Source organism: Anomalospiza imberbis, chromosome 1 (genome assembly GCF_031753505.1).
Source record: "Anomalospiza imberbis isolate Cuckoo-Finch-1a 21T00152 chromosome 1, ASM3175350v1, whole genome shotgun sequence".
NCBI lineage: Eukaryota > Metazoa > Chordata > Aves > Passeriformes > Viduidae > Anomalospiza > Anomalospiza imberbis.
Genome location: NC_089681.1, coordinates 132788528 through 132812738, shown reverse-complemented (window position 1 = coordinate 132812738; position 24211 = coordinate 132788528). Strand labels below are relative to the sequence as shown.

At 36.2% G+C, this 24211-nt stretch overlaps 1 protein-coding gene across 1 annotated transcript in view; it reads right to left on the bottom strand.

Moving 5' to 3' along the window:
- MALRD1 (MAM and LDL receptor class A domain containing 1) overlaps positions 1 to 24211 on the bottom strand; it is a 236655-nt gene that overhangs the window by 123039 nt on the left and 89405 nt on the right. Inside the window, exons 21-25 of the mRNA XM_068212566.1 lie at positions 21672 to 21828; positions 18264 to 18374; positions 17182 to 17395; positions 13081 to 13328; positions 10415 to 10712 (exon numbers count right to left, since the gene is read on the bottom strand). Coding sequence (XP_068068667.1) covers positions 10415 to 10712; positions 13081 to 13328; positions 17182 to 17395; positions 18264 to 18374; positions 21672 to 21828 — 1028 coding nt within the window. The remainder of the gene's footprint in view (positions 1 to 10414; positions 10713 to 13080; positions 13329 to 17181; positions 17396 to 18263; positions 18375 to 21671; positions 21829 to 24211) is intronic.

Sequence of the window (24211 nt, the reverse complement as noted above, 5' to 3'; positions counted from 1 at the left end):
GTAACACTGCTTTTATGAGAGACTGGACTGGGGCATAACTGGTGACATCTCTGCCTTAGAGCCCAAGATGGTTTAGCTGTGACCTCTTAATGGTCCAACTGCTATCTGATTGTTTGGAGGGTGGAAGAAGGCATGGCACCTGCATTTGCAGGTGCTGAGAGCAGGCTCTGGTCAGTGGTTTCACTGGCTGCATTTCTGATGGGAGAAAAGTCTGGAGATTGAATCTAAAGTATGGCTTGAAGTAACGCAGACAACCATAAATCAGAACAGTTTGAGCATGAGAAATGGGTTGCACAAACTCTGGATAGCTGAGGTATGTCAGAAGGGAATTTCTACAAGGAGGTCAAATAAAAGTTGGTTAAACAGTGAACTAGAATAATTTTATGATGTTATAACTGAATCTGAAGGTGGAGACACCTTCACTGGCTGCAGTGGAATATGTGACTATTTCATATTCTCCACCATACCCCAAGCTGTTGCCCAAAGCACACAGTAGAAGATGAAGCTGCAGTGCCATGTTAAATCAGCCTTGTACAACTTGCCAGAGCTGCTCAGTAAATATGACAGGTGGAAAGCACTTCCCTCAAATCCTACTCAAAGCCTGACCAACCAGTTCTAATTTAAAGTCACAGCCCTGTCTCTGAGACCAAAGGACACTGTCCTGGCCAGATTTAACCTTGGTGAGAGAGGACAGTGGACATGGAGTCCCAGAACCTGAGAAACATTGGTTCCAGAACTGAAAGTATGAACAAAAGTATGTTGAGAAACCTTTCTCTGGCAAATAAAGGCATGCAAAAGCACATAGAATAAACAGTAAAAAGTCTATTAAATGTCCACAAGATCTCAGATATTTTCCAGAAAATGGCATTTTCTTCAACATGTTAGACACTATGAGGTGGTCCAGTCACGTCCTTAACTTGACATATAACTGTTCAATATTCAAAGGGGAAGATAACAAAAATACATCTATTATCAGCTGGAGATCTCTACTATTTATGAGTGTCAACATCTTCCCTTAAATCAGCAGCAATATTCAACAATACAAATGTGAACTACAAAGGAAATTGTTCTGGAGAATTCTCACTTGTGTACAGATGGGATTAAAGCAAGAAAGAGCTGCAAGAAACATAATTTGCTCAGAATATGTATGGTAAATTGCAACACTTAAACACAGCTATATTAAAACTTTTCAGACATATAGGAGTAAGGGTCAGGTGTAGGAGTAAGTAAAACTGCCCAAAACTGATTAAATTGAATGTCATGACCCCTATGAATCCTCATCTGTCATTACTCAGGAATAAATTTCAGGATTACTTTATTTACCACCTTCATCTGAAGAGTACATGATGATTAAAAGATTTCATTGATGCCTTGAACAGCCTTCCGCACACATTTAAGCCTCCACTGAAGAGGTCAACGGGAAAATGAAAAATGCCTTACGCTTGATGGAGGAGAAAGATACCAGCAATCTCCTTAATCACACAGTATCTTGTAGAAATGTAGCTTCAAATATGTTCACCTTTTCCCTTCCTCTAAGCTACATGTTTGTTCTCAGACATTGAAAGAAAAAGACTAAAATTTTACCTATAAAGTCAGCAAAAGTGCTTTAAGGTGGGGTTCTGAAAGCAACAAGAATTACTCTGGGCACTGTTATGCTGTAATATTGTTACACTGTCTTCTAGTGCCACTAAAGAATTATGTTCCTTATCTTTTTTCCAGTCAGGATGAACAATTAAGACAATTATTTTTTTTATTCTTCTCATTTAATGTTAATCCAGTCCAGTCATTTATTCCTGAAAGCATTAATAATTTTATTAACTGCACTGCCACTCAGCACGTGTTCACGTTTACCAGCACTCTTTGAGGTAAGCAAGTAGTAGCATATCTGCTTAGCAAGTGACTGAACATGGAAAGAGCAGAACAGTTCATGGTTAGAAAAACAACCCTGAAGAAATTGCTTGATGCCACTTCACAGGATTTCCACAGTGCTTACCATGTAAGCTCTGCCATTCAGCTTTCCTCTGCTTGGAAAGGAAGCTAAGGGAAATACAGACAAAAGTACCAACACTCCTGAACCTAAACCCCTCATATTTACCTAGCCCAAACGTTCATCTCTAAGTCCAGTAGAAGCCAAGAAATTTCTTACACAATCTTCTTTTGAAGCTTTAACCAATTCCTTGATCTACCAGTTGTCATCAGAGTGGATCTTGTGAGCAAAGTGGATATTGTTGACAGGAGAACTGCCAAAGCCTCAGCTCTGGACCTGAAGAGAGCAGACCTCAGACTGCTCAGGGAATTAGCTATTATTAAGGTTGCCTGGGAAACTGTTTTTGCAAGTGCTGGGACCCATCAGTGCTGGTCACCTTTTAAACATCATCTCCTAATAAAGGCACAGAAGCAATTCCTAAATGTCAGAACTCAAGCAGGTGAAGTAGAAGGCCATCTTGGTTGGACAGGAATATTCCCTTGGAAAAAGGGCAAAGAGAAGGTGTATGGCCAGCAGCAGGAAGGGCAGGTGACATGGGAAAAATACAGAGATGCTGCTTTCCACTGTAGGGAAAAAAAAATGGTGCAGCAAAAGCTTAGCTGAGCAGAGCTGTGGGGGGACAATAAAAAGAGTTTTTTCAAATATATTAACAGCAATCAACCCACTACAGGATGAGGATGGTCTCCTTACAAACAGGGACAGAGACAAGGCAGAGGTGTTTAATACATTCATGACCTCTTGTCTTCAGCTTGGATGATGGACCAAGGGGCTGATCTGACTTTGTAGCAAAAAAAAAATTGATTGTGGTTCTTGCACAGCAAGAATGCTTAATAAATTTTGACAGTTAACAGTCTTTATACCTCTTATTTGTGTATTAACTTTGTTTATCCTAACACTAAACAGCATCCATGCACATCTTGGGATAGTTAGGTACATTGTGAAAGCTAAAATAGCATTTTACTTGGAAGTCATATTCTGTTGAAAAATTTGAGAACAAAAAAAAATCAGAGAATGAAAATGAAGCTGGGTCATGAGTTGCCTGAAATCTTTCATGATGTAAATCACAAAGTATAAACTGAACTTTCAAATAAAGTTTACAAACATCTTGTTAAAAATAATGTTTTTCTTTGTCTACGGTACATCATATTGAAAACGTAAATTCCTAACTAGTAATGTAAAATGCAGTCCAAAGTGACTACTGATAAGCATGTAATTAAAAAACATTTGAGTTAGATCTTGTTTCCTACAGTTAGAGAAGGAGAATAAAGAACCACACTTGTCTTTAGTCTTAACCACATATAGAAATTTTGTTCCAGGATGTCTAGAAAATTCAAATGCCCAGCAAAGGTGTACTGAACTGAAGATAAAATAGGACTAGATTCTGTGAAATATAAATTTCTTTTCAGATCACTTTTGCTGCTGCAAGACTTAATAGTAGAAACATCCTATATTTCTAAGACTCCTCTGCATTGTAGCATGATTTCCCTACAAAAAGAAAAGTCATTACAGATAAGTAAGAGCAACTTTTTATCCAGCTCTTGGAATGCAGAGCAGAGTTAGAGCTTTCATGTTCTCAGTTCACCCAAGGAAAGGCCAGCTTTAAATCTGGAATATGTAACACATATAGAAATGTCTCATAATGAGAGCTAATAGTGACAGTAGCACTGGTGGTTCTGAGAAAGCTCAGATTTTATTGAGTTCTCCCATCAGAGAGAAAATGAAAGAGAAGGGCTCTTTAAGAGGGTTCTCCTTTATAAATTTGTATCAGAAGTTCCTCTTAGAATTTTTGGAGCAGTTTGGTTACAAAAGCTATTCCCGAACCCTAGCTACTCACTGCCAAAAGGAATTACCAGCTCCTACTATGAATGTAGATACAAATACCTGCCCTCACCTGCTGCTCAGGGACTCTCATCAAACTGCCAGCACTGAAATCCTTTTCTCCTGACCTTATACTTATTTGGACGCCTGCTCCGGGACGCCTTTCTCAGGAACAAGTCTGTGGAGACCCAAGAGCTAAAGAAAGTTTTGAAGATGTTAAATAATTTTGTGAAACAGAAAAACAAGGGCTGACAATGCCCTACCTCCAAGGACCTTGGATGACATTAATCATGTGCTGAGATGACATTAATCACATTCTGTCAGCCAGTTTCTAGAGTTGTAATCAATTATGGGCCCAATTCAGGCTCTCCTCACATCTAACTACTGATCCAAAGAATTTGTGGGCTTTCATTTCACTACTATGTCTGAGAATAACTAGGGGAATAATTTTGTTTCTTTGACATAAATTTATAATAAAGTATTGGAAATGTCTTCAAATTATCTGTACTTTACTGCATGTACAAATGCTGTAGTTGGTTAGGGACTGAAATGTATCTTAAATACCCACAGGAGAGTGGAAAAAATATTTTTACCGCCCTTAAAATTACAACCCATCCTACATTTTTGTCATTATTTTCCAAAGTAGACCAGTAAAAATATACGTGATTTTCTTTTTTTAGTTTAGTAAATAGGCACATTGCTTTCAAACCATTATACAATCTGGTAAGGTTAGAGCGTGAAATAAAAGGAGATAGATTAGAGTCCAAGGTACAAACAAGCAAAAATAATCAGAGGAAGCTGTGGAATTAAAAAGGTGGTGCAAGATATTTCCAGTTAAATTGATAAAGTACAATCTGTGTAAAGTTACACAGATTTGGAATTTAATTGGAGAAAGCTCAACTGAATTAGAAAATACACCACCAAAATCTGGGCTATATATTTTTTCCTTCAGAGTCAATAAAAAGGATAATTTTCATAATAACAAGTGAACAATTTATGTAGAAATTGAATTCAAGTAACCTGTAGTCATGACTACTTCATATTCAAATGCACTTGCTTTATAACAAGCTCCTAAACCAATCTACATATTCTACAATATTTCCACCATTTATCTGAAAAATATGGAAGAAACTGTATAAAGTACTAGAAAGGTGAGAGAAAAAATGAAACATGTAGATTTCTTGGTTTTAAATACCATAATGATAAACCTTTTGTATTATTGTATAATGAAAATGAAAGTTGTCTCTTGCGTGGAACTTCATTCTAGATATATCTGAGAATATGTTGCTGTTCAGGTACCAATGAATAAAAAAAACTTCACAATCTGCTGTATGTAATTAAGGCAACTACATAGACAGATTCAGTCTTCCAAAAGAAATGTTGAGTCCTCTTTATACGCTTGGTTTTGTTTGGGGTTTTTTGTTGGGGTCCTTTTTTAGTTGGTTGATTGGTTTTTGCTACTTTTGTTGCTGTTTCGAGGCTAATTGTTTATTTTTGTTTGTTTTCAGGTTTGTTTTAATTTCTTTCTCTTCCCAGAACTGGTTTTAAAATGCTTTAGAAATACTACTTTATTAATTTCACATCCTGTTCTCTCAGTCAATCGTCAATGCTAGCTGTTCCAAACGAAGCTATAAATACTTTGTTATTTGATTAGTTCTGCATAAAGAGACTTTTTTTCCTCTTTTCAGTGGATGACATTATACACTGAAGCATAAAATTTTATTACTCTTGTAATTATATATTAGTTACAAAAACTGCCAAAGTTATTTCTATTTATGTGTCTGTAAACTTTTACAGATCCAGTTATAACTGCAAAAGAGTGATATAAGCAATATCCTTTGGCCTTTAGAGTACACTCTACAGTTTTGAGCTATATTTCAAATGAAAATTTTTTTTTGTAAATGTGATTTCCTGGTTATTCTATTAGTTTGGATATATTTATTTTAATTATGCTGCTGACCAAATTCTATACATTTTAAATTTTTTTTGTGAATTAGAAATTTTTACTAAAATTATTTAAAAATCAGTATGGAACAAAAAGACCCCATCAAATAAAATAAAAAAAATTCCAAATAAAGAACAGAGAAACAGTAAGACTGTATTCTTTAACATTTACATTTAAAAGACATGGGAAGTGCATGAGTGATGAGTTAAGAAAATTTTCCAGTGATATGAAGGTATTCAGGGTGATATAAGCTAGGAATAATTATGAATAATAGGACAATTTTTTTGTGATAATGAACGTGCACCATACCCAGTGCTAGTTATGAACTAAAAAACCTTTCTAACATCAGCTGCCATTGCAGGACATTCACTTTTTTATAATCCCTGTAACATCCAGTCCCCATAGGTGCATCAGTTATTTTATACAACTGCAATGGAGATAAAAAAATCACAATTTAGCAAATTAATTGTGCCCTAAGTGACTGGCAATGAAATGTGATGTTATTGACTTACACAGAATAACAGAGTCCATCTTTCACAGGTTCTGGAATCCTATCACTACCACTCCTAAAAAGTGACACAGCACAGTTCTGAAACAGTTCCAGGAACACAAAAGCCCAGTGTTCAAAAAGGACAAAACAACCAAGGTTTTAGGATTTATCAGGAAAGAGAAAAGAAAGAACCATTTTGTTACAGTATCATTCCAATGGTCACTAATTTCCTAAATGATCTACACAGACCTGATTTTACAGTCCCAAAATAGTATAGTGGATTTTTTTTTTTAAAGTCAAAGAAAGTAAAACATAAGGAATAGTTTCCATGTAAGAAATAAGTTGAAACTCCTTCAGTGTATCATGTTGCTTAAGGACGATTGCATAGAGAACAACACAGAGTAGGAGTGTTTGGCTGTTCACCGTTTTCAGTAAAAAGAGGGTAAAAACAGAGTCGCTTTCTCTACAAGGGGTGGAACTGTTCAGCTTGTTGCAAAAAATGAGAAGGGGGCTATACTTCTGAATGTGCTCCTAGGCAAAGTAGGCTCTATACAAAAGGCAAATATATTAAGGTTTACTACATATCCAAAATCACATTTGGTTTGTAAGATCTCCTAAAAAGGAAATATTAGGAACATTAAGAGGAAGTATCATATATGTTCAGCATCTCACTGATAGCAGAGCAGTAGAGAGGATATCAAGTGAAATGGACCTTGATGTGATTCTCTGTTAATATTCCTATGTTCTCAAAGTTCTCCAAGACATGTTCCATACTTTGGTGAATTGCTTTTAATTTGCTGAAAATAACTGTCTTCTCTACAAAACTGAATTCAGCAGATACCAGTTCCCTAGTCTCTGGAATAACTTTTCTTTAGTGTAGCCTCCTAATCTGATCAGGCAGCCCTTGGCAGCTGCTGTATTCCCAGGTGAATGGAAGGAGACACGAGAGGAAACTCTGATGGAGGGATCTGCAATTTTTATAGTCAGTAACACCACTGCAGGAGGGAAGGGATAGAAAGAAGATAGGAAAACCAAGTTTAGAGATCATGGAAATTGCTGTCAAATCCATGATGTCTCTTTTGTAAACAACTGTAAGCATAAAATATTATTCACGGAGAGCTATTCCACCTTTAACCTCCATGGCTGCAATGCAACAGCCTAACTCACCAGGGTATTTATCACAGGCTGCAGGAATCTCCTGCTCCTTCTTCCCTTACCTTGGTGCCAGCAAAGCTCCTTCTCTTGCATATTCTCACTCTCTAGCTGCAATTGCTTTTGTGCAACAACTTTTCCCTTTCTTATATCTGTTATCACAGGGATGCTGCCACCATCCCTGGTGGGCTCAGCCCTGGCCTGCTGAGCTCATCCTGGAAACAGCTGGAATTGGTTCTGTCAGACATGAGGGAAACTTCTGGCACCTTCTCACAGAAGTCATCCCTGTAGCCCACTGCCACCAAAACCTTGCCAGAAAAACCAAATACAGAAACAACTGCAACTTCCACAAGGTTCAGTGTGGCCAGGGTCTCTTCCTCGGCTGATGTGGATACAGGCAACCTTTTACACAAGGCAGAACCTTACTCAAAAATCTTACCACACTGCAGAGACACAGCAACAGGCACAAATAGCATTGTTAGAACAAAATTGTCTTTGCATTTTCCTCCACACAGTACCATTGTGACACAGGAGAAAAAACTGATGTTCGTACAATTAAAATTTGATAAGGGCCAGCCTAAAATGATGTTTATGGTTTCACAGGCCCAGCAATTTAAGTGGCTCTCAGTGGTATTGCAGTTAAGCATTGTTGCTAAGCATCATATTGAGAACAATCTACAGTATCCTGTAGTTTACAGGAAATTACAATGCTAGCTTTCAAAATTATTTTTTCTAGCTGTCCAGTGTTCACTTCCTGCCTTCAAACATTACTACATGTTTGGCTGAAAGAAACTGCCCCCTTAGAATACATTTTTTGTTAATGTGCAGAATTTCAAGGTGTTTATATAGAATCAGGGAAAAATTCTTCTGAATGGTGAGTCTGTGTCACAGATGGGAACATTTAATGATTCTGTTCAATTTCATCTTTACACTGCATTCATTGCCATATGAGTCTATGCACAGAAATAATAAGCAAAGACTCCTTAGTATACTTGTCTTAAGCAGTGATACAGCTCAATAAGGCTCAGAAGAATCTCCTTTGATATGTGCATTACAAATATTATCTAAAAGAAATAAGAAATTGAAAAGGAATTGTATTAGAGTAGATATCAAAAACTACGAGTTTATCTCTTAAAGAAGAAATATTTTTACTTTCTTAGCAAATATATTCCCTAGCTAGAGACAAGAATGAAACAGATCTTTGCTGCATGATCTTCTTCATCCTCAGAAACTTTCAAAAAATTGATCAATGGATATAAGTGTTTTACTTTTGGTTAAACTTTCCTTTGTTTCTGCATATAAGCAGATAAGTCTAGGGCTGAAGATTTTTGTAGCTGATCATCATGGCCATTCTAGATGGTTTTATATTAAAAAGTTGCATTACGGAGCACTTTTCACAACATCCAGCATGCATTTTGCCGCAGTCCAGAACATTCCTGTGGGCAGAAGCAGACCCACTTACAAGCAGTGATGCAAACAGATACCACTGCTAAGTAGCAGCTGTAAGTTGAGCCCCTCAGTGGGTCATGTAAACTCATCCTGGAAAAGTAAAATTTATAGTTTGTTGTAAGGAGGAATTTAAACCATTGCCTTAAAGTGTTTTGAACCTCTGAAGTTCACAAAGTACATCTTATATGAGCTACACCAAGAAATCAGTCTCTGGAGGCTCTTTCCTGAGATTTTAGTTTCTTTTTTATTATAAAACATAAAAGTGTTTTGGAACATCCTTTACCATCAAAACCAAAGCTTTTAAAGCTTCTAACATTGCCACAGGGACTTGCATCTCCCATTAAGAGGATAGAGTCTGAATACAACAAAAATAAAGAATCAGAAAGCTTGGCTAGTGTTCCTCCTGGGGTAACGTTCATGTAAAGCTGATCTTCAAAACATAAATCTCATTTGCAATAAATTTCCATGACTAGCGTGGCAGGAGTAGGAAGCCAATAGTAATAGAACTGGCACCTTATCAGAGAGATGCCTGGAGAATTTTGCCCATATATTTCCTGCTTATCTTGTGCTCAAAGTTCAGTGCAATTTCTTGGTTTTGATGTAGTCTCATCAGTGTTATTTCCCAATGCCTGAATAGTGCTTAATGACTTCCTAAAGGGGAAGGCTATTCATTAGCAGCAGTAACAAAGCAAAGTTACTCACATAAATTAATGACCCATTCTCATGGTAGTCCTTGAGACTGGGAAATATTAACTTTGTTTTATTGATCAGAAAGACAGAGACATGAGATAAAATGACTTTCTGCAGCCATGCAGGAAATTTGTAGTAGACCCAGGAACAAAATGCATCTCCTAAATTCCACTTCAGGGGGTTACATTTCAGTAGCTCTGTGATAAATGTGGAAGGATGAAAAAGATTTGTCCTGTTTTGTCAAAAAGAGTCTCTCCTTCATCATTTGTGTCCAAGCAAACACTGCTAACCTACAGCAGCAGTACTTTCATGAGTAGCTCTTACCTTGGGGTTATTGGAATCCATCCCCATCCAAACTGTATAATTTCTGGTAGGTGTTTTCTGAGTCTTATTTCCCTAGTGCAGCAAGTGAGGATGGTGCAAATAATTGCACTGATGCTGGCACCATACACACAGGCAGAAGATGGATATGGTACCTAACTAGTATTAGTAGAAATTCCTACCAGCCAAAAACCATTTAAGCCTGCTGGCCTTATTGCGAACTGTCCATATTGGTTCTGTCCCACTCAGTTCTTCATTCTACAACAACTCTATTTTACAACTTTTGATAAATAAATCCTACCGAATTAAGCAGGATATTGGCTAAGTGTACATGGCTGGAAAAGAAGCTTTGCAGACTCACAACAGTTGACTCAATACCTAAACTATTTCATAAAATTATTTTATTAGAATTTCATGGGCTGCCTAAAAGTGTTAAAATTTCTGAATGTCTTTAGCAAGATATGTATACTATTTCTCTTCTGAAGGAGACACAAAGAAATGAAAATAATGCTGTTATTCCTTCTTTCCAAATTTACATGGACTGTCCATAGCTGGAACATACCTGTTGGAGGTAGCTCTGTGGATTCTGCTGGTAAAAACTCCTGGAATGGTAAGCACTCCCTGGAAAACGTGAGGTCATCAAGTGCTATGCCATCTTTGGGACCTTCTCCAGCTATGCCTTCAAAGACAACTTGAAAATCATCATCTCCATCTCCAGACAGGGTCAATGCCTTGCGCTGCCAGTAATTTCCCTGGTTTCCCGTAAGATTAAGGAGAACTTTTTCATGTTTCAGTGTAGTTCTCTGGTAGATAATCAACGATCCAATGTGAGCTCCATACATATGATAATAGAAAATTATCTGTAAGCAAAAACAAGAGCATAAAGTATGCAATAGGAGACTTCAGTAAAATTCTGCTATTTTATTTACTCCGATTCTTAAACCGAGCATTACTAATAGCATTCAGAGTAGTCATTAATTTTACTGATTGAAAAATAATTTAATCAAAGGGCAACAGAACAACTTACTAGTGGCAATTCTTTAACTATTCCATAAGCCAAAGTTCAAAACCAGCATTAAAATATTCAGCAGCAGATCTTACATCCCTTTGAGTGACTCTTGCATTTAAATGTGAAAGAACTAAAATATTTTTAAGGAACCAGAGGAATGGAGTAGTGCTATTTACAATATAGGAAGTAATGTCAGTTTACTGAACAATTTTCCAGTTAAAAATGTGTTTATGTAGGCTATAGAGTGTGCAATTAGAAAAGAATCCAATCTATAATTTGGATTATAGACTTTTACACAGACTTTTACACAGACATATGCAAAAATAACCCCAAAGAAACCTAAAATATATAACAAGTACTTGGATTTTGAAGGAGCAGCTTTGTTTCTGAAAGTCTTGCATATAGACAAAATTTTTTTATTCATTTATGTCCCTTTATAGTTACTGCTCTATATTTGTTTTCTATGCATAAATCTCGTCCACTTGATGTAAATATTCATTTTCCAATGATTTGAAATGGTCTAAGATCCCATACTAAATCTGTTGTAATATGATGAAGCATTTTCTTCTCAAATAACCCATAGGAAGGAGTAAAATACTTCAGGGGACTCTCTGATCTTATAAGAGGAGGTTTCAGATCTTGACATATTTTTTTCCATTCATACAATTTCCTATACCAGAGATTGCCCTTCCTTTGGACATTTGCCTATGTGTAATTCTCAGAACTGCTCAAAACCTGCAAAAAGTAAAATAACATAAATATGACTGTCATATGGATGTCAAGAGTTTGGTCTGTACAAGGTGCATAAACCTGCATGTTTTTGTAAATAATTTTCTATGTGATAAAAGCAACAGTTTCCATAGTTACATTTCAAGCACTTAATTGCATTTAATGTGTTACACGTAACAGTACAGATATTAACATGTCATTCTCAGTTATTCTGCATTTCTTTACATATGTTTTATGCTTCATAGAAGTCAAAAAGTGGAAAAGTTATTTTTAGAGCATAAAACCAGGTAATGCAGAGAAAGAAATACTCAAAAATAAGATGTTAGACGCAGAAGGTCGAGATCTCCATGTTTGTGTAAGCACAATTTTTTAGTATATGTATTTTAGGCGATACAAAAAAATTAACAGGGTTCCGGTTTTGAAGATAATTTTATTGTGGCTAGGTTAAATTTTGTTACTGAATATCATAATTATTTCAAGTTTTCTTTTGAATCATAAATCAAGCCCTTTATGTTTAATACTTCCTGACTTTCTTATCTATAATGAGTTTGTAGACTTTTCAGAGAAAAGTATTTCAGTAAAATGAACTGGTTAGAAATCTCAAACATAAGCAGAACTCTTTCCAAGTTACAGATAAACTGCACAGGAATATTCCTCAGGAATAGTATGAGATAAATGAAACTAGAGGCTCACAACTGGAAATTTTGCACAGAGATGACACCTGCATAGCCAATAAAGTTTAGGACTATTTCAGTCTAAGATCACCTTCATTTGATGAGCATAGTTCTGTGATCACACAGTTAATTTCAAAAGCTTTTTTTAAAAATGGCCTCATAAAAATTATCCTCTTAAGAGGCCTATTTATTAGATGTATAAAGATAAACTTGTAGTTTCAAAATAAGGCATAGATAAAGTTTCTGGGACACTATATTTTTAGCAAAGACTATAAAAGATGTATCAAAACCAGGAAACCTTTTATTTCAGGTTTGCAAAGAAATTTTCAAGCTGAAGTCACTGCAATGTGCTGGAATATTTTGGAAGATCAAGGCTTACATGTCTCCATTTTCTAGAGAAGAGCTGGTAACAAAGCCTTTTGTTACACATCCTTCCTTTTGCAGTTATATTCTTTGAAAAGCAATTTTTACTGCATAGCAATTCTCCATAAAATCAGAAACCATTAAATAGTTGTTTGTTACTTTGGATGAGTTGCATAAGACATTGTAAATCAGACACTGCATTTACTGGCAGCTTCATCTGAATCTCACGCAGTACTCCTTTACTTCCAGAATAACTCTTCTCCTGCAGCAAGATGCATTTTTTTTGTTATGGTTAAAATAAAATAAGATCTAATCCTGACTTCTCTATAAAAGGATGGAGTTTTTTATCTCAAGAAATATTTCAGTAATCATCTTTATCATTTCAGGAGTACTTACTTGGTGCAATCTATAAATCAAATTCTTCATTCCTGCTACAACCACACCCTCACATACCTTGCAGTTTTTATTCTTTCTGCTTAAGACAGGACTAGAAATCCTAGCTTTCTGTCCTGGTGGCTGAAAAAATGAACTCTTTATAAAAATATAATGACCAGATAGCTCTTGCAGTGTATGATCAGTAGCTGGTCCAGTGCCCAGTTTTGTAGTACTGCTAGTTCTGAGGTGCCAGTCGAAATCATCATTTTCATCTTGCTTCCATCCACAAAGGTCAAATTCAAAATTGCAATGCCCAATAGATGTACCTGAAATATATATTTGCCACACATGAAAAGAGATTTATTTTCAAGTAGTTAATTAAATACATATAGTACACAGAATTTTCACAGAATTTCACAGAATTTTTCCAGGTTGTAAGAGATCTTTAAGATCATTGAGTCCAACCCATGTTCTAACACCTCAACTAGATCATGGCACCAAGTGCCACATCCAGTCTTTTTTTTAAACACATCCAGGGATGGTGACTCCACCACCTCCCTGGGCAGATGATTCCAGTATTTGACCACTCTTTCTGTGAAAAACTTCTTCCTTAAGTCTAGCATGTATCTCCCTTGGCGCAGCTTGAGACTGTGTCCTCTTGTTCTATCTGTTGTTGCCCAGAGAAAGAGACTGACCCCCAGCTGACCGCAGCCACCCTTCAGGAAGTTGAAGTACAACCTAGTACTCCAATCTATGGGAAAGAAAAAACTTCACTATGAAAAATAGTATCCATGTATCTCATTAAAAAGAGAATTTCGAATATTCTGGACTATATATTAGGATAAACCTACTTGCATATATATCAGGTGAGTCCAGTGCTTTTTTATCAACAGAATCCTTGGTATAAATGCAACCAAATTTTAGCTCCTTAGAACTGGCCCCCCATAGATCATTCAAATCATGTGCAGAAAACCAGCCTCCTTCTGAAGGAACATGCTAAGATCGGGTGAGAACAGGAAGAAATGCCTCTATCTAGGGAACAGACACATCCAAATGAAAGTACTGAGCACCATAAAAACACAGCTTCTATATAGACAGATACAGACAAAACATAAATGTGGGTGCGATAATCTTGAGCTGAATTGCACCCAAAGTTAGTTTACTTTCGCACAAGTCCTCAATTCACTTGTATTTTCTTTGCCAATATAGAAACACAGATAAATTATGTTGGTGGTGGATTGTGTCCAAAGAAGGGTAAGGGCCTGGGGCACAGGTCTGAAGAGGAGTAGCTGGGGGGCTGGGAGTGTTTGGAGTAAAGGAGGGTCTGGGTGATAGCATTGCTCTTGACAACTACTGGAAGGGATGTTGTAGCGAGGTGGGGCTCAGTGTCTTCTCTCAAGTAATGAGTGATAGAAGAAGAAGAAAGGACCCCAAGTTGCACCAGCAGAGCTAAGATTGGATACTAGGAACATTTTTTTCACTGAAAGGGTTGTTAAGCATTGGAACGGGCTGCCCAGGGAAGTGGTTGAGTCACCATCCCTGGAGGTCTTTAGAAGCCACATAAATGTGGCACTTAGGGACATGGTTTGGTGGTGAAATTGGTAATGCTAATAGTGGGATTTTAAGATCCTAAAGGTCTTTTCCAACATAAATGATTCTATGCTTGTCCATGTATCTCCTTAAGTTATACTTAAGGCCAAGAAAAGAAGTTGTCACAATTTTGGTTGATTTTTATATGAAGCAACATGCATATTCTTTACAAAAGTTTTGAATCTTGAATGTCAAAACAGCCAGCATGGTGAGTAAATGGTCCACATAAGTCAATTGTATCATTCTAGAGGTTTAATTTCTGTATATTTTTCTCTCTATACATCTATAAGTTAATTATAATGATTACCAATAAGATTAAAATTGCTGAAATAAGCAGAAATTTCAGCAGAGACTTCAAGTAGCTTTTGACTGTGCCCAGGATATTCTTACTATTACTGCTGAAAAGGAAAGTGCCTTGAAGATAAATTTGGAAACTATATGTATAATTTTGTAGGACAATATCAGAAATTACAAAATGTATCTTCCAAAATGTAATCAAAATCTGAGCCTCTTCTGAGGTCTGATAAAGTTCAGCCACTTGAAAGTAGTTTTATTTAACTGAAAGGTACTCAGAAGCATCAGTAACCAGGCTAAGGATCTAGAGTCCATGGAATCTACACATGGACCAAAACAGGAAAGACAGCTACCTCAAAAATTTCAGGCTGAGGTCATATAAAATATTTTCTCTTTGAATTTTAATCTGTGAATGCCATAAAGTAATATAGTTAGAAACTTTTTCTTGAAACCATGAACTCCTTAGCAAAACTAGCTTCCCTTTTACCTCTGTCTGCAAATTCTAGTGCCATCTGAAGTAACAATTAAAACCCATACAGACCTGATAAGTGAAATTATATTATTTTTTATGAAAATCACAGATTGTAGATTAACTCAGCTGAATGCAACTGCCCATATAATTTGTCCCAATCATATTTTTCAATCGATTTAGTTACTTAATATTTCAAGTCCATTCTTAAAGAAATTCCTTCCATTATTTACAAATTCCATCTTGAGTCAATGAAATTCATACTTACAACTCACCCTTTTATTTTAAAGACATGTTTTCAAGAATCCAGACCTTAAGGCATGAACACTGATATCCCTTCTAATGCTGTACACATTGGGTAATACCTAATCTAAGTTTAGATGTTCTTGTAGGATCTCTATTGACAACAAAGAGAAATATTCATATCTACAGGACAACTTCATTAATCTAACTCAAACAACTGATTTTAAGCTGCATGAACTTCAGCCTGAAAACAAATTACTTCATTGATGAATAAGAGAATTTAGGCAGCCTGCTTAGAAGCTTGTTACTGCTGATGATTGTACACTTGCACATTAAATTACTTCTGTTCTTTTAAAGCACCATAATGCTTCACTGTAAAGCTTAGAATTAAAATGCAGTTAGGAAATTTTTTAAATGATATTGCAACTTTTTTTCCTTTCTTAAAAGTAATAATAAAAAACACATTAGAGGAAAGCATTCACTGTATGGGACTGCTTCAATTCATCTCTTCCTGCAGGAAATTGGAATAAAACCCTTATTATAGTGCCTGCAAAATGAAATCCCATCAGTTTATTTGAACCATTTTGCCCTTAATGCTTCAATTTTGACTTGCCTGATGATATTGCATGGGAAACACAGACAATGCATAAAATCCAAAAAAACAACCAAAAACGCAAAAAAAAAAAAAAAAATCAATATTTTAAAATTTTCAGAAAACAAAAGTCAAAGTTTGAGAGTATTTTTTAACAGAGTAATTGCAACTTGAAGTACTCTTCATTTTTAGTTGCAGAAGATCTGAGCTAGTCCCTGGATGCGTAGTGATGTACTATTCCTGGATTGGAAATCATTGAGTAGCTTAATAGTATGGAAATGATTTGTAAAACACGGTTCCTTTGCCATGTACCTTAGCTTTCATAGGATACCTTTTCTTCGGCATCCCTTTTCTTCAAAGAATTGTATTCACTGAGAATTTGATTAGCTGAATTCATATTCTCAATAAAAATGAGGCAACTGTTAATATGGTACCAAGCAATGCAGATTTGATTGTGTGAGCATTTCCCACATTTGCAGTAGTAAGAAAAGGAGGTGTTAATACCATATATTGTGATCCAGGAGGAGCTATTTGATATGAAACATCATTCTTTGAATCAGATACTACATATGCTGCCTCTTGATATGTCTTGTAAAACCAAAATTGTACAATATTCAGATTAAAATAATTTGCTGAGACGTGGCAACCCTTGAAATACATAAGGAGGTAGGTCCCTCATCTCCCGAAGGTATTATGCTTGAATTTTTTTTTTTACTTTAATACATTCTTTTCATATGGAAAGCAGGATAATTTTATTCTGCTTTTAAAGACAGCTGCTTTGTGAGTTATTTTAAGATATCCATTAGCAGCTCTTTGTATTTTTAATTAAATAATAATAATTAAAAATCCTTAAAAGCCAAAGAATAGAATTAAATTATTACCTTCTTGTTTGCTTTCTTAGCTGATGTGCTGTCAAAAGTATTTGAGTAATAAAAATTCACAGCAGGCGCATTTATTTATGATAATTATATTAAAAAACCACCATACTTACTGCAAATACTAGGGCTTTCATCTGAGTTATCTTCACAGTCATTTACAAAATCACACAGATTATTCTTTGGGATGCAGTACTTGTTGGCACACATGAATTCCTCTGATGTGCAAGGTTTGTCTGAGATTAGCAGAGGGGAACAATCTTCAAAGGTAATATCATCCACTGCCACATCTCCCATGTAACTGACACCACGTTTTGCCCTGAAAATAACCTAATAAAAATTACAGAGCTATTACAGCAAGCCGCTGATAAGGTAGAGAAATATATATACACACAACATGAAAAGAACAGAGACTGATGGTCCTCACAAATCTTTTAATATGGTCAGTTCTTATTGTCAAAGCATAATTCTATGAAATCTTGTACCACAGTTGGTACAGATCTGTCACTGCAGTTATTGAAGGACCATCTTTTAACATTACCAAGTGCATGAAAAAAAGGTAAATAAATCATGCCACTCAAAGAGATACTAGTCTTCACTCATCCTGATCTAATAGCAAGAGTTCTTCTTACTTCTGTAAAATCTGAAGAAGACTAGTCTGCCATTCATAATTTATTCCCATAAATGTAAAAAATATTTTAAAATTTCATTAAAATTCTAAGACAGAAGTATCAGGAAATGTAACTCTTTTAAAAATATGTTACTGACTATTCTTGAGGATTTTGGTGTTTTTTCGTAAGTCTACAAGTAAGCAAGTATGTCTAAGAGGTTTGGGAATCTGCTCTGATTTCAAAGCAAACATCATGCTCAAGATTCTTCTTTCAAAATCCAGATGTTCTCACTTGTTGCACACTAAGGATAAAGAAGTAGAATATTTTAAACAGAATTGGATTCAAGGATAGATTGGATTCTCAGTCTTAAAAATGGATATCAGTCTGAGACAAAAGAGGAGTGAGAAAATTCCAAGAACATGAGTCCAGATCAGATAATTAATCAGACAGCCAAAAACATGATTTCTTCTATGCGAGAGGAGAGGTACATGCAGGGTGTGCAAAGGGAAATGAGAAGATGAAGAATGCTTAATATAGAAGTACTAATAGCCAGCTCTCTAGGAAGCACATCACATTGGAAGACATACCTGAAAATTTGAACGAATTCCTAAGAACACTTCTGCTCTGTTCCACTGGGGACCTTGGCTGCCACTTTGAATCCACAGTTTAGAAGTCTTGTTACTGCTTTTACAGAGTACCTAAAAAAAGAAAATAACTTTAGGTCAGAAAAAAATGTTTCCATTACCAACTCGCTTGAGAGTCCTATAATCATATACAAGAGTACAATATTATCTTGTACATCTAATCTCTGTTCCACCATTAAAATTCACAGAATCACAGAATATCTGGAACTGGAAGGGAGTAGTCTTCCTTGCAGGACTACCTAAAGCTGAATCATATTCCTGGGACTGCTGAGGTGCTCCTTGCACTCTGCCAGGCTTGGTGCTGTGCCTGCTGCCCTGGGCATCCTGCTGCAGTGCCCAGCCACCCTCTGGGTGAAGAACCTTTGCCTGATGTCCAACCTGATGCACATGGATATGTCCGGATAAATGACTATACTAAGAAAATAATGTTTTATGATTTTCTGATCTTCTCATAAACATACCCAGCCTGCAGCCTTAGCTGGACTAACGTATCTCATTAATTTATCCAGAGTGGCTAGCAGTGAATAAAAATTGTACATTAGTGGGTTGTGATTCAGTTGTACAACTCAGAAACAGGGTTAACAAGATTTGCTGAAAAATGTATTTGTTCATGCATACAATTAACTGCTCTTCCAGGATGGATTTTCTTATTCTGATTCTTACTAAACATTTTCTTCTACAAATATTTTTTTTTGAAGTTGACACACTTCAACATGAGCAGAGAGTCCTAAATATTCTTTGGTCCAATCTCTTGGGCATCCAAATTCAACTGAGCTGACAATAACAAGATGGGTGTTTGATGAAGTGTGTCAAGCTGTGTCTCCAGCCAGTACTAGCAGAGTTAAACATCTATTCACCAGTTGCCTGAACTACTTCTGCTTTCAAGGATTTACTGCTACGCTGTGTAATCTTCTTAGAGCAGCCCAGGCATTTTTCATCATAATGAAAAAACCCTTTTTTTTTTGTTTTAAATTTATGCAGTCCCATGAGCGTATATGATATTGCATAACAGGTAAGTTCTGCCAAGCAAACAGCAAATCCTCAGACTAAAGAGCTTTCATATTAAAGGGAAAAAAGGAATAGATAATATATTAAATTAGATAGAAAAACAGGTGACTTCTGACTCTATAGACAGGAAGATCTGACATAGGAGACATTAATTTTAAATTAAAATAAATGAATTAGTGAGAAAGGGATTACAGACATTATTTGAAAGAATAAAGAGTGCTGAATAAGAAAGTATAACTTTTTACTCTTAAATGCAAGCACTATATTTATATGAAGGTATGTGTGTGACTGTAGATGCACATGTACATGTTTTTTACGGGTTGTAAATTATCTACTCTATTATATATCCAATTCCTGCATCATAAATTCATATTTTCTATCATATCATGAAAAAAGGTTAAAACTATAGTAAAACATGGCCATTAATTTGTGTGCTATTAAAACCCAAGGCATCCCTGTATCTTAATGCACTTTGAACTGCTATGCATCTCAATTGCATTGCAAAAAAGCACATTTAATACTTTGGTAGAATTGCCCATGTCAAGTCAAAGTACAGAAACTATATAAAAAAGGTTGCAACAAATAATCAAACTGAGGTTGCTCAGGAAAGTTACAGCAAATCAATATTTAAGAAAGTAATAGAAACACAGGAAGGTAACCATTCATGCAAATGGCAGGAAAACCTTCAGCAATCCTACATGGTATTTGATGGCATGGATGCAGACTTACAAGCAAAATTCAAAAAAAAAAGTGGTAGTCTTGGGAGAAGATGTGGATAAAAGGTCTTTTAAACAAAGAAAATATTCTCATTCCTACAATACTTAGAGCCTTCTTAATATAAATAATGAGAAATCACCTAAATAATTTTATATTCTGAGTTATTCTTACACCCATTATTAATTGATTAATCAAGCAATTGAAACAAGGCAATTCTTAACAGTGTGCAAAGGTTTCATGATTTTCCTTTGGTACATCTTAAATAAGTTGTGGGGAGGGAGGATCAGTTAAAGAATAGAGGGAAATTCAGGGTAATCAGTGTTGAAACTGAGAACAGAAAAAAATCTATACTATACACATTTGCCTTTTTCAGCTGGTAATACTGGCCATGTCTCCATAGAATTGCTGTTGATTTCTATAAAACACTCTTTGAACATGATTCCAACTAACATGGGTTCTTACACTGTAAAGGAGCCTGAACCCTGGAGTATGCGAAGAAGTCTCAAAGTACATAAATTGGTCCCAAGCCTTAAAACTGAGGATGAACCATCTTTATCCTCTGATTTCCCACTGATTCTGATTAATTAATATTTGACCACTTGCCAAGCATCCTAGCAATATCTTTACCTAGCTGGGAGAAGTTTAACAATATTTTTAAAAATTGTCTAGGAAAAATCCAAGAAAACATAGAACGTGCTTCCACTAAATATCTAGCAAGTCACATGCATGGTGTGTAGTTCACCACATCCCACACTACATTTCTGAAGTCAACACAAATATCAATTTTGCTTTCAAAACAGCTGAATTCTGTCACCTTTTATTATAATTTGTATATTTAAATCCTCATGCACTGCCCACATCCAATATGGTACTGAGTGCACAGGTGACTGAGTAACTTATACGAGTATTTTTTTCAATCCATTCCTGATGCTGTAGGTATTCCATGACATTCCTGGGAAATCCCATTATAAGCACACAGCTGTGTGGTAAAAACGATTGTTTCGAACAATGTTGTTGTTTTATTAATTTCTGTCTGCAGTGACTTATTTGATTTACAAGCTGCTAATGAATTAAATTTCCTTTACAGAAGTGCTTTTATTTAATCTGGAATGAGGAAAAGGGTATGGGAATGCAAATTTGTTGCTTATATGCCACAGAAATAGTTCAATGCTGGTTACATGATTATAAATAATCTCTGAAAGTGATATGTTCAGGTTTTCAAGGAAAAAACCCTTCCTACAAGATTTTATGTCAAATTTTGATACAATTACTTCTTTTGTTCATGCTCCCACATTAGCCAAAGGCCTTGATTTCCAAATATCTATCGCTGCTTTTCAGTGTCAAATGGTACTGTGTGATACAAAATTTCTTCTTGCATTGAAGTTCCAACCATGGCATGTCTATAACAGTCACAGTTTTTGCTTGTTGTAGAAATTTAGAACTTCTCCAGTATTAGAACTAATGCTTCCTTCATATCGTAACATGTTGAGAGCCGTAGAGGGCTAGCAATTGTTAATATTTGTTTATTAGCAGTCTGGGCTTTAATGAAACTAAAAGAGAAGGCATAAATTTCCTCACAGCAATTTCATGCAGAAAAACAAAACAAAACAAAGAACATCTCCATACCTCCAGAGAACCTATTGTTGAACCGTTCATGTGGTTCCAGAATATGATTTTGCATCTGGGGCCTGTAAGGGAGATGACTGGGGTAACAAAGTCAGCTGTGTCACCAAATTCGCCATTTGAGCTGTCTGCAAAGAGGTACCAGCCTTCTTCAGTGCACCTGCTCAGAGAAAAGGGTTATAACTTATTAAAAAAAAATTAAATCATAATTAATTTAAGACTACAATATTTCCTTGCAAATGCAGCTAGCATTTTTACATCAGAGGTTGGCAAAAAAAAAAAAAAAAGAGCTGAAGTGAACCCACAGGATCATGTAGATGTGGGCTAGAGGGACTGGCTTTCCCTGCTCCCCTCTTTCCTGGGGGCATTTAGATGTTTTGATCCTGGCTTAATGTCAGGAAAACCCAAGATACTGGATGAAATTTTGTCTCCTGTGCCACCGAGAAAGATGAGGTCTCTTTGAAGTAAGCATCAGACTCTGAGTGTACAGAGTGACCAGAAGTACAGTTTTAGTGTTTTGGGTATTTAAGCTTTAGCCCCTAAAAACCTTACTTTCCAAAAAGTGCTTTAAGACTTGAAAATGGAACCTACATTTTTAAATAGGCACTGGTATTTGGTTTTCCAGGTTGGCCAAGTTCTGAGCATCCACTCTGTAAAGTTGCATCACTACAGCTGTGAGAAGACAATGACCCTACCCAGCAAGCACTGCCAAGCGAAACACAAGATGCTCAAACACGCCATGACATCACACTCTTCACAGACTGAAAATCCTGCCTAATGGGAAGAGTAAGGAATTTGCTGGTACAGGGTCAGAAACAGGCCTTCAAAAATCCCCACAAATCAGAGACATTTTTTAGTTAGACTACTGCTTCTACCTCCCCACGTGTCACACCAGAAAACAAACAAACAAACAACAAAAACCAACCAACCCACCAAATAATCAAAAAGGCAACATTTTAATGAGACAGACCTTCATTTTGCATAGATCAAATATGTTACATGTGAGATCACTGAAAACTGCTCATAAACATAGCAGGGACCAAAGTTCATCTGGGTGGAATCCTACGGGGAAGGAAGACTTAGGATCTGTGGAAATCAGAATCTTCTCCACAATCTTATTTTCCTTTTCATGAAAAGGCAGGTAAAAGAATTGCTGCTGATGCTTTTCTTTTATCACTGAATCCTGGCAACTCAGACATCTTTATAATTACTGCATGTATTTACTTAATCCTTTAGCCTAAGTATTAAAACATTCTCCAAATAAACTGACTGCGCTGTAATTAATAACTGAAAACTTTGAAAACTCATAGTTAGAGATCTTTCAAGAAATATGCATTTGGACAACTCATTTATTTCCCTCCTTTCTGCTGAAGAAATCTGTTATTTCAAGGTAGCAATTTTAGGTCTCTTTTTTGCCTTGGTGCAGAGTATTCTACCAGAGTCTTGCTTGGAGGTAAAAGAGGGTCGAGTTCTCTTAAGGTTTGCAAAAATATTGTAAAATTCAGAATTTACTCTGCTTCTGGGATCTCATGCCTTCAATGACCCAAGAGAGCTGGCACTGTATTTACAACAGCATTCAAGAGGACTTGTAAGAAGCAGAATGATAAAAAGCTCTGAAGAGCAACAGCACTTACAGATCTCATCCTTCCCAGAGTATTACATCCATGCCTCTCAGTGAGATTAGTTTGAAACAGTGGCAGAGTACAATCAGTTCTATGATGAAATTCAATCATCCATTGCTTATTGGTATGTTCTGTCAGACACAGGCAGGCCAAAGATCACATCTATGCCTGGATGTGCCTATGCAGCACTGCTCCAGAGTGCAGCCTAAGATAAGTGTCCTTGCAACTTTTTTGACCTTGTTTCAGTGTCTGCTATAATATCACATCTAAAACTAGTAGCCCAGATGAAAGTCTCCTGTACGAAACATTTCACAGTGCTAGCTATTAAACACGATGGTGGTATGCGATTACAAGAATATTAAGGTTATGCAGGCAAGCAATGGGAAATGGAGGGATCAGAAGGGGATGGATAAGTGTGTGTAGAGCATCCTTGTTGGCTTTCACTCCTATCATGGACATTTTTACACTTAGGACTACAAGACTAATGTACTTGTGACCCATCCATGCTTAAAAGGAAAGCTTTATTCTAGTGAAAATTAACCTGCATCATGTTTGCTTACAGAATCTTGAATTCTTAAGCTGCCTAGTATAGAAGCCTACATGGAATTTCTAGGGAGGTGCATGATTTGCAGGGGGAAGAGTTTGCAAAAAGTAATAAGTAATCAGTCTGTCTGCAGAGAGTTCAAATTAGCTAGAGGGTCCATACCTTCTGTGGATGCAAAGTTTCAGCAGAGCCAATTAACATGCATGCAATCATCTGTTCAGCTTGTCAAGCTCTGACTTTGAAAATAAAGGATTTCTTAGCTGGCCCACTTTTATTTTAACCTAATAAGAAATATACAGTGACAAGGTATTCCAAAGCTTCCATAAATGTAAATTAACAGCTAGTCTTACTCTGCCAGATGATGTTCTTATCTTCAA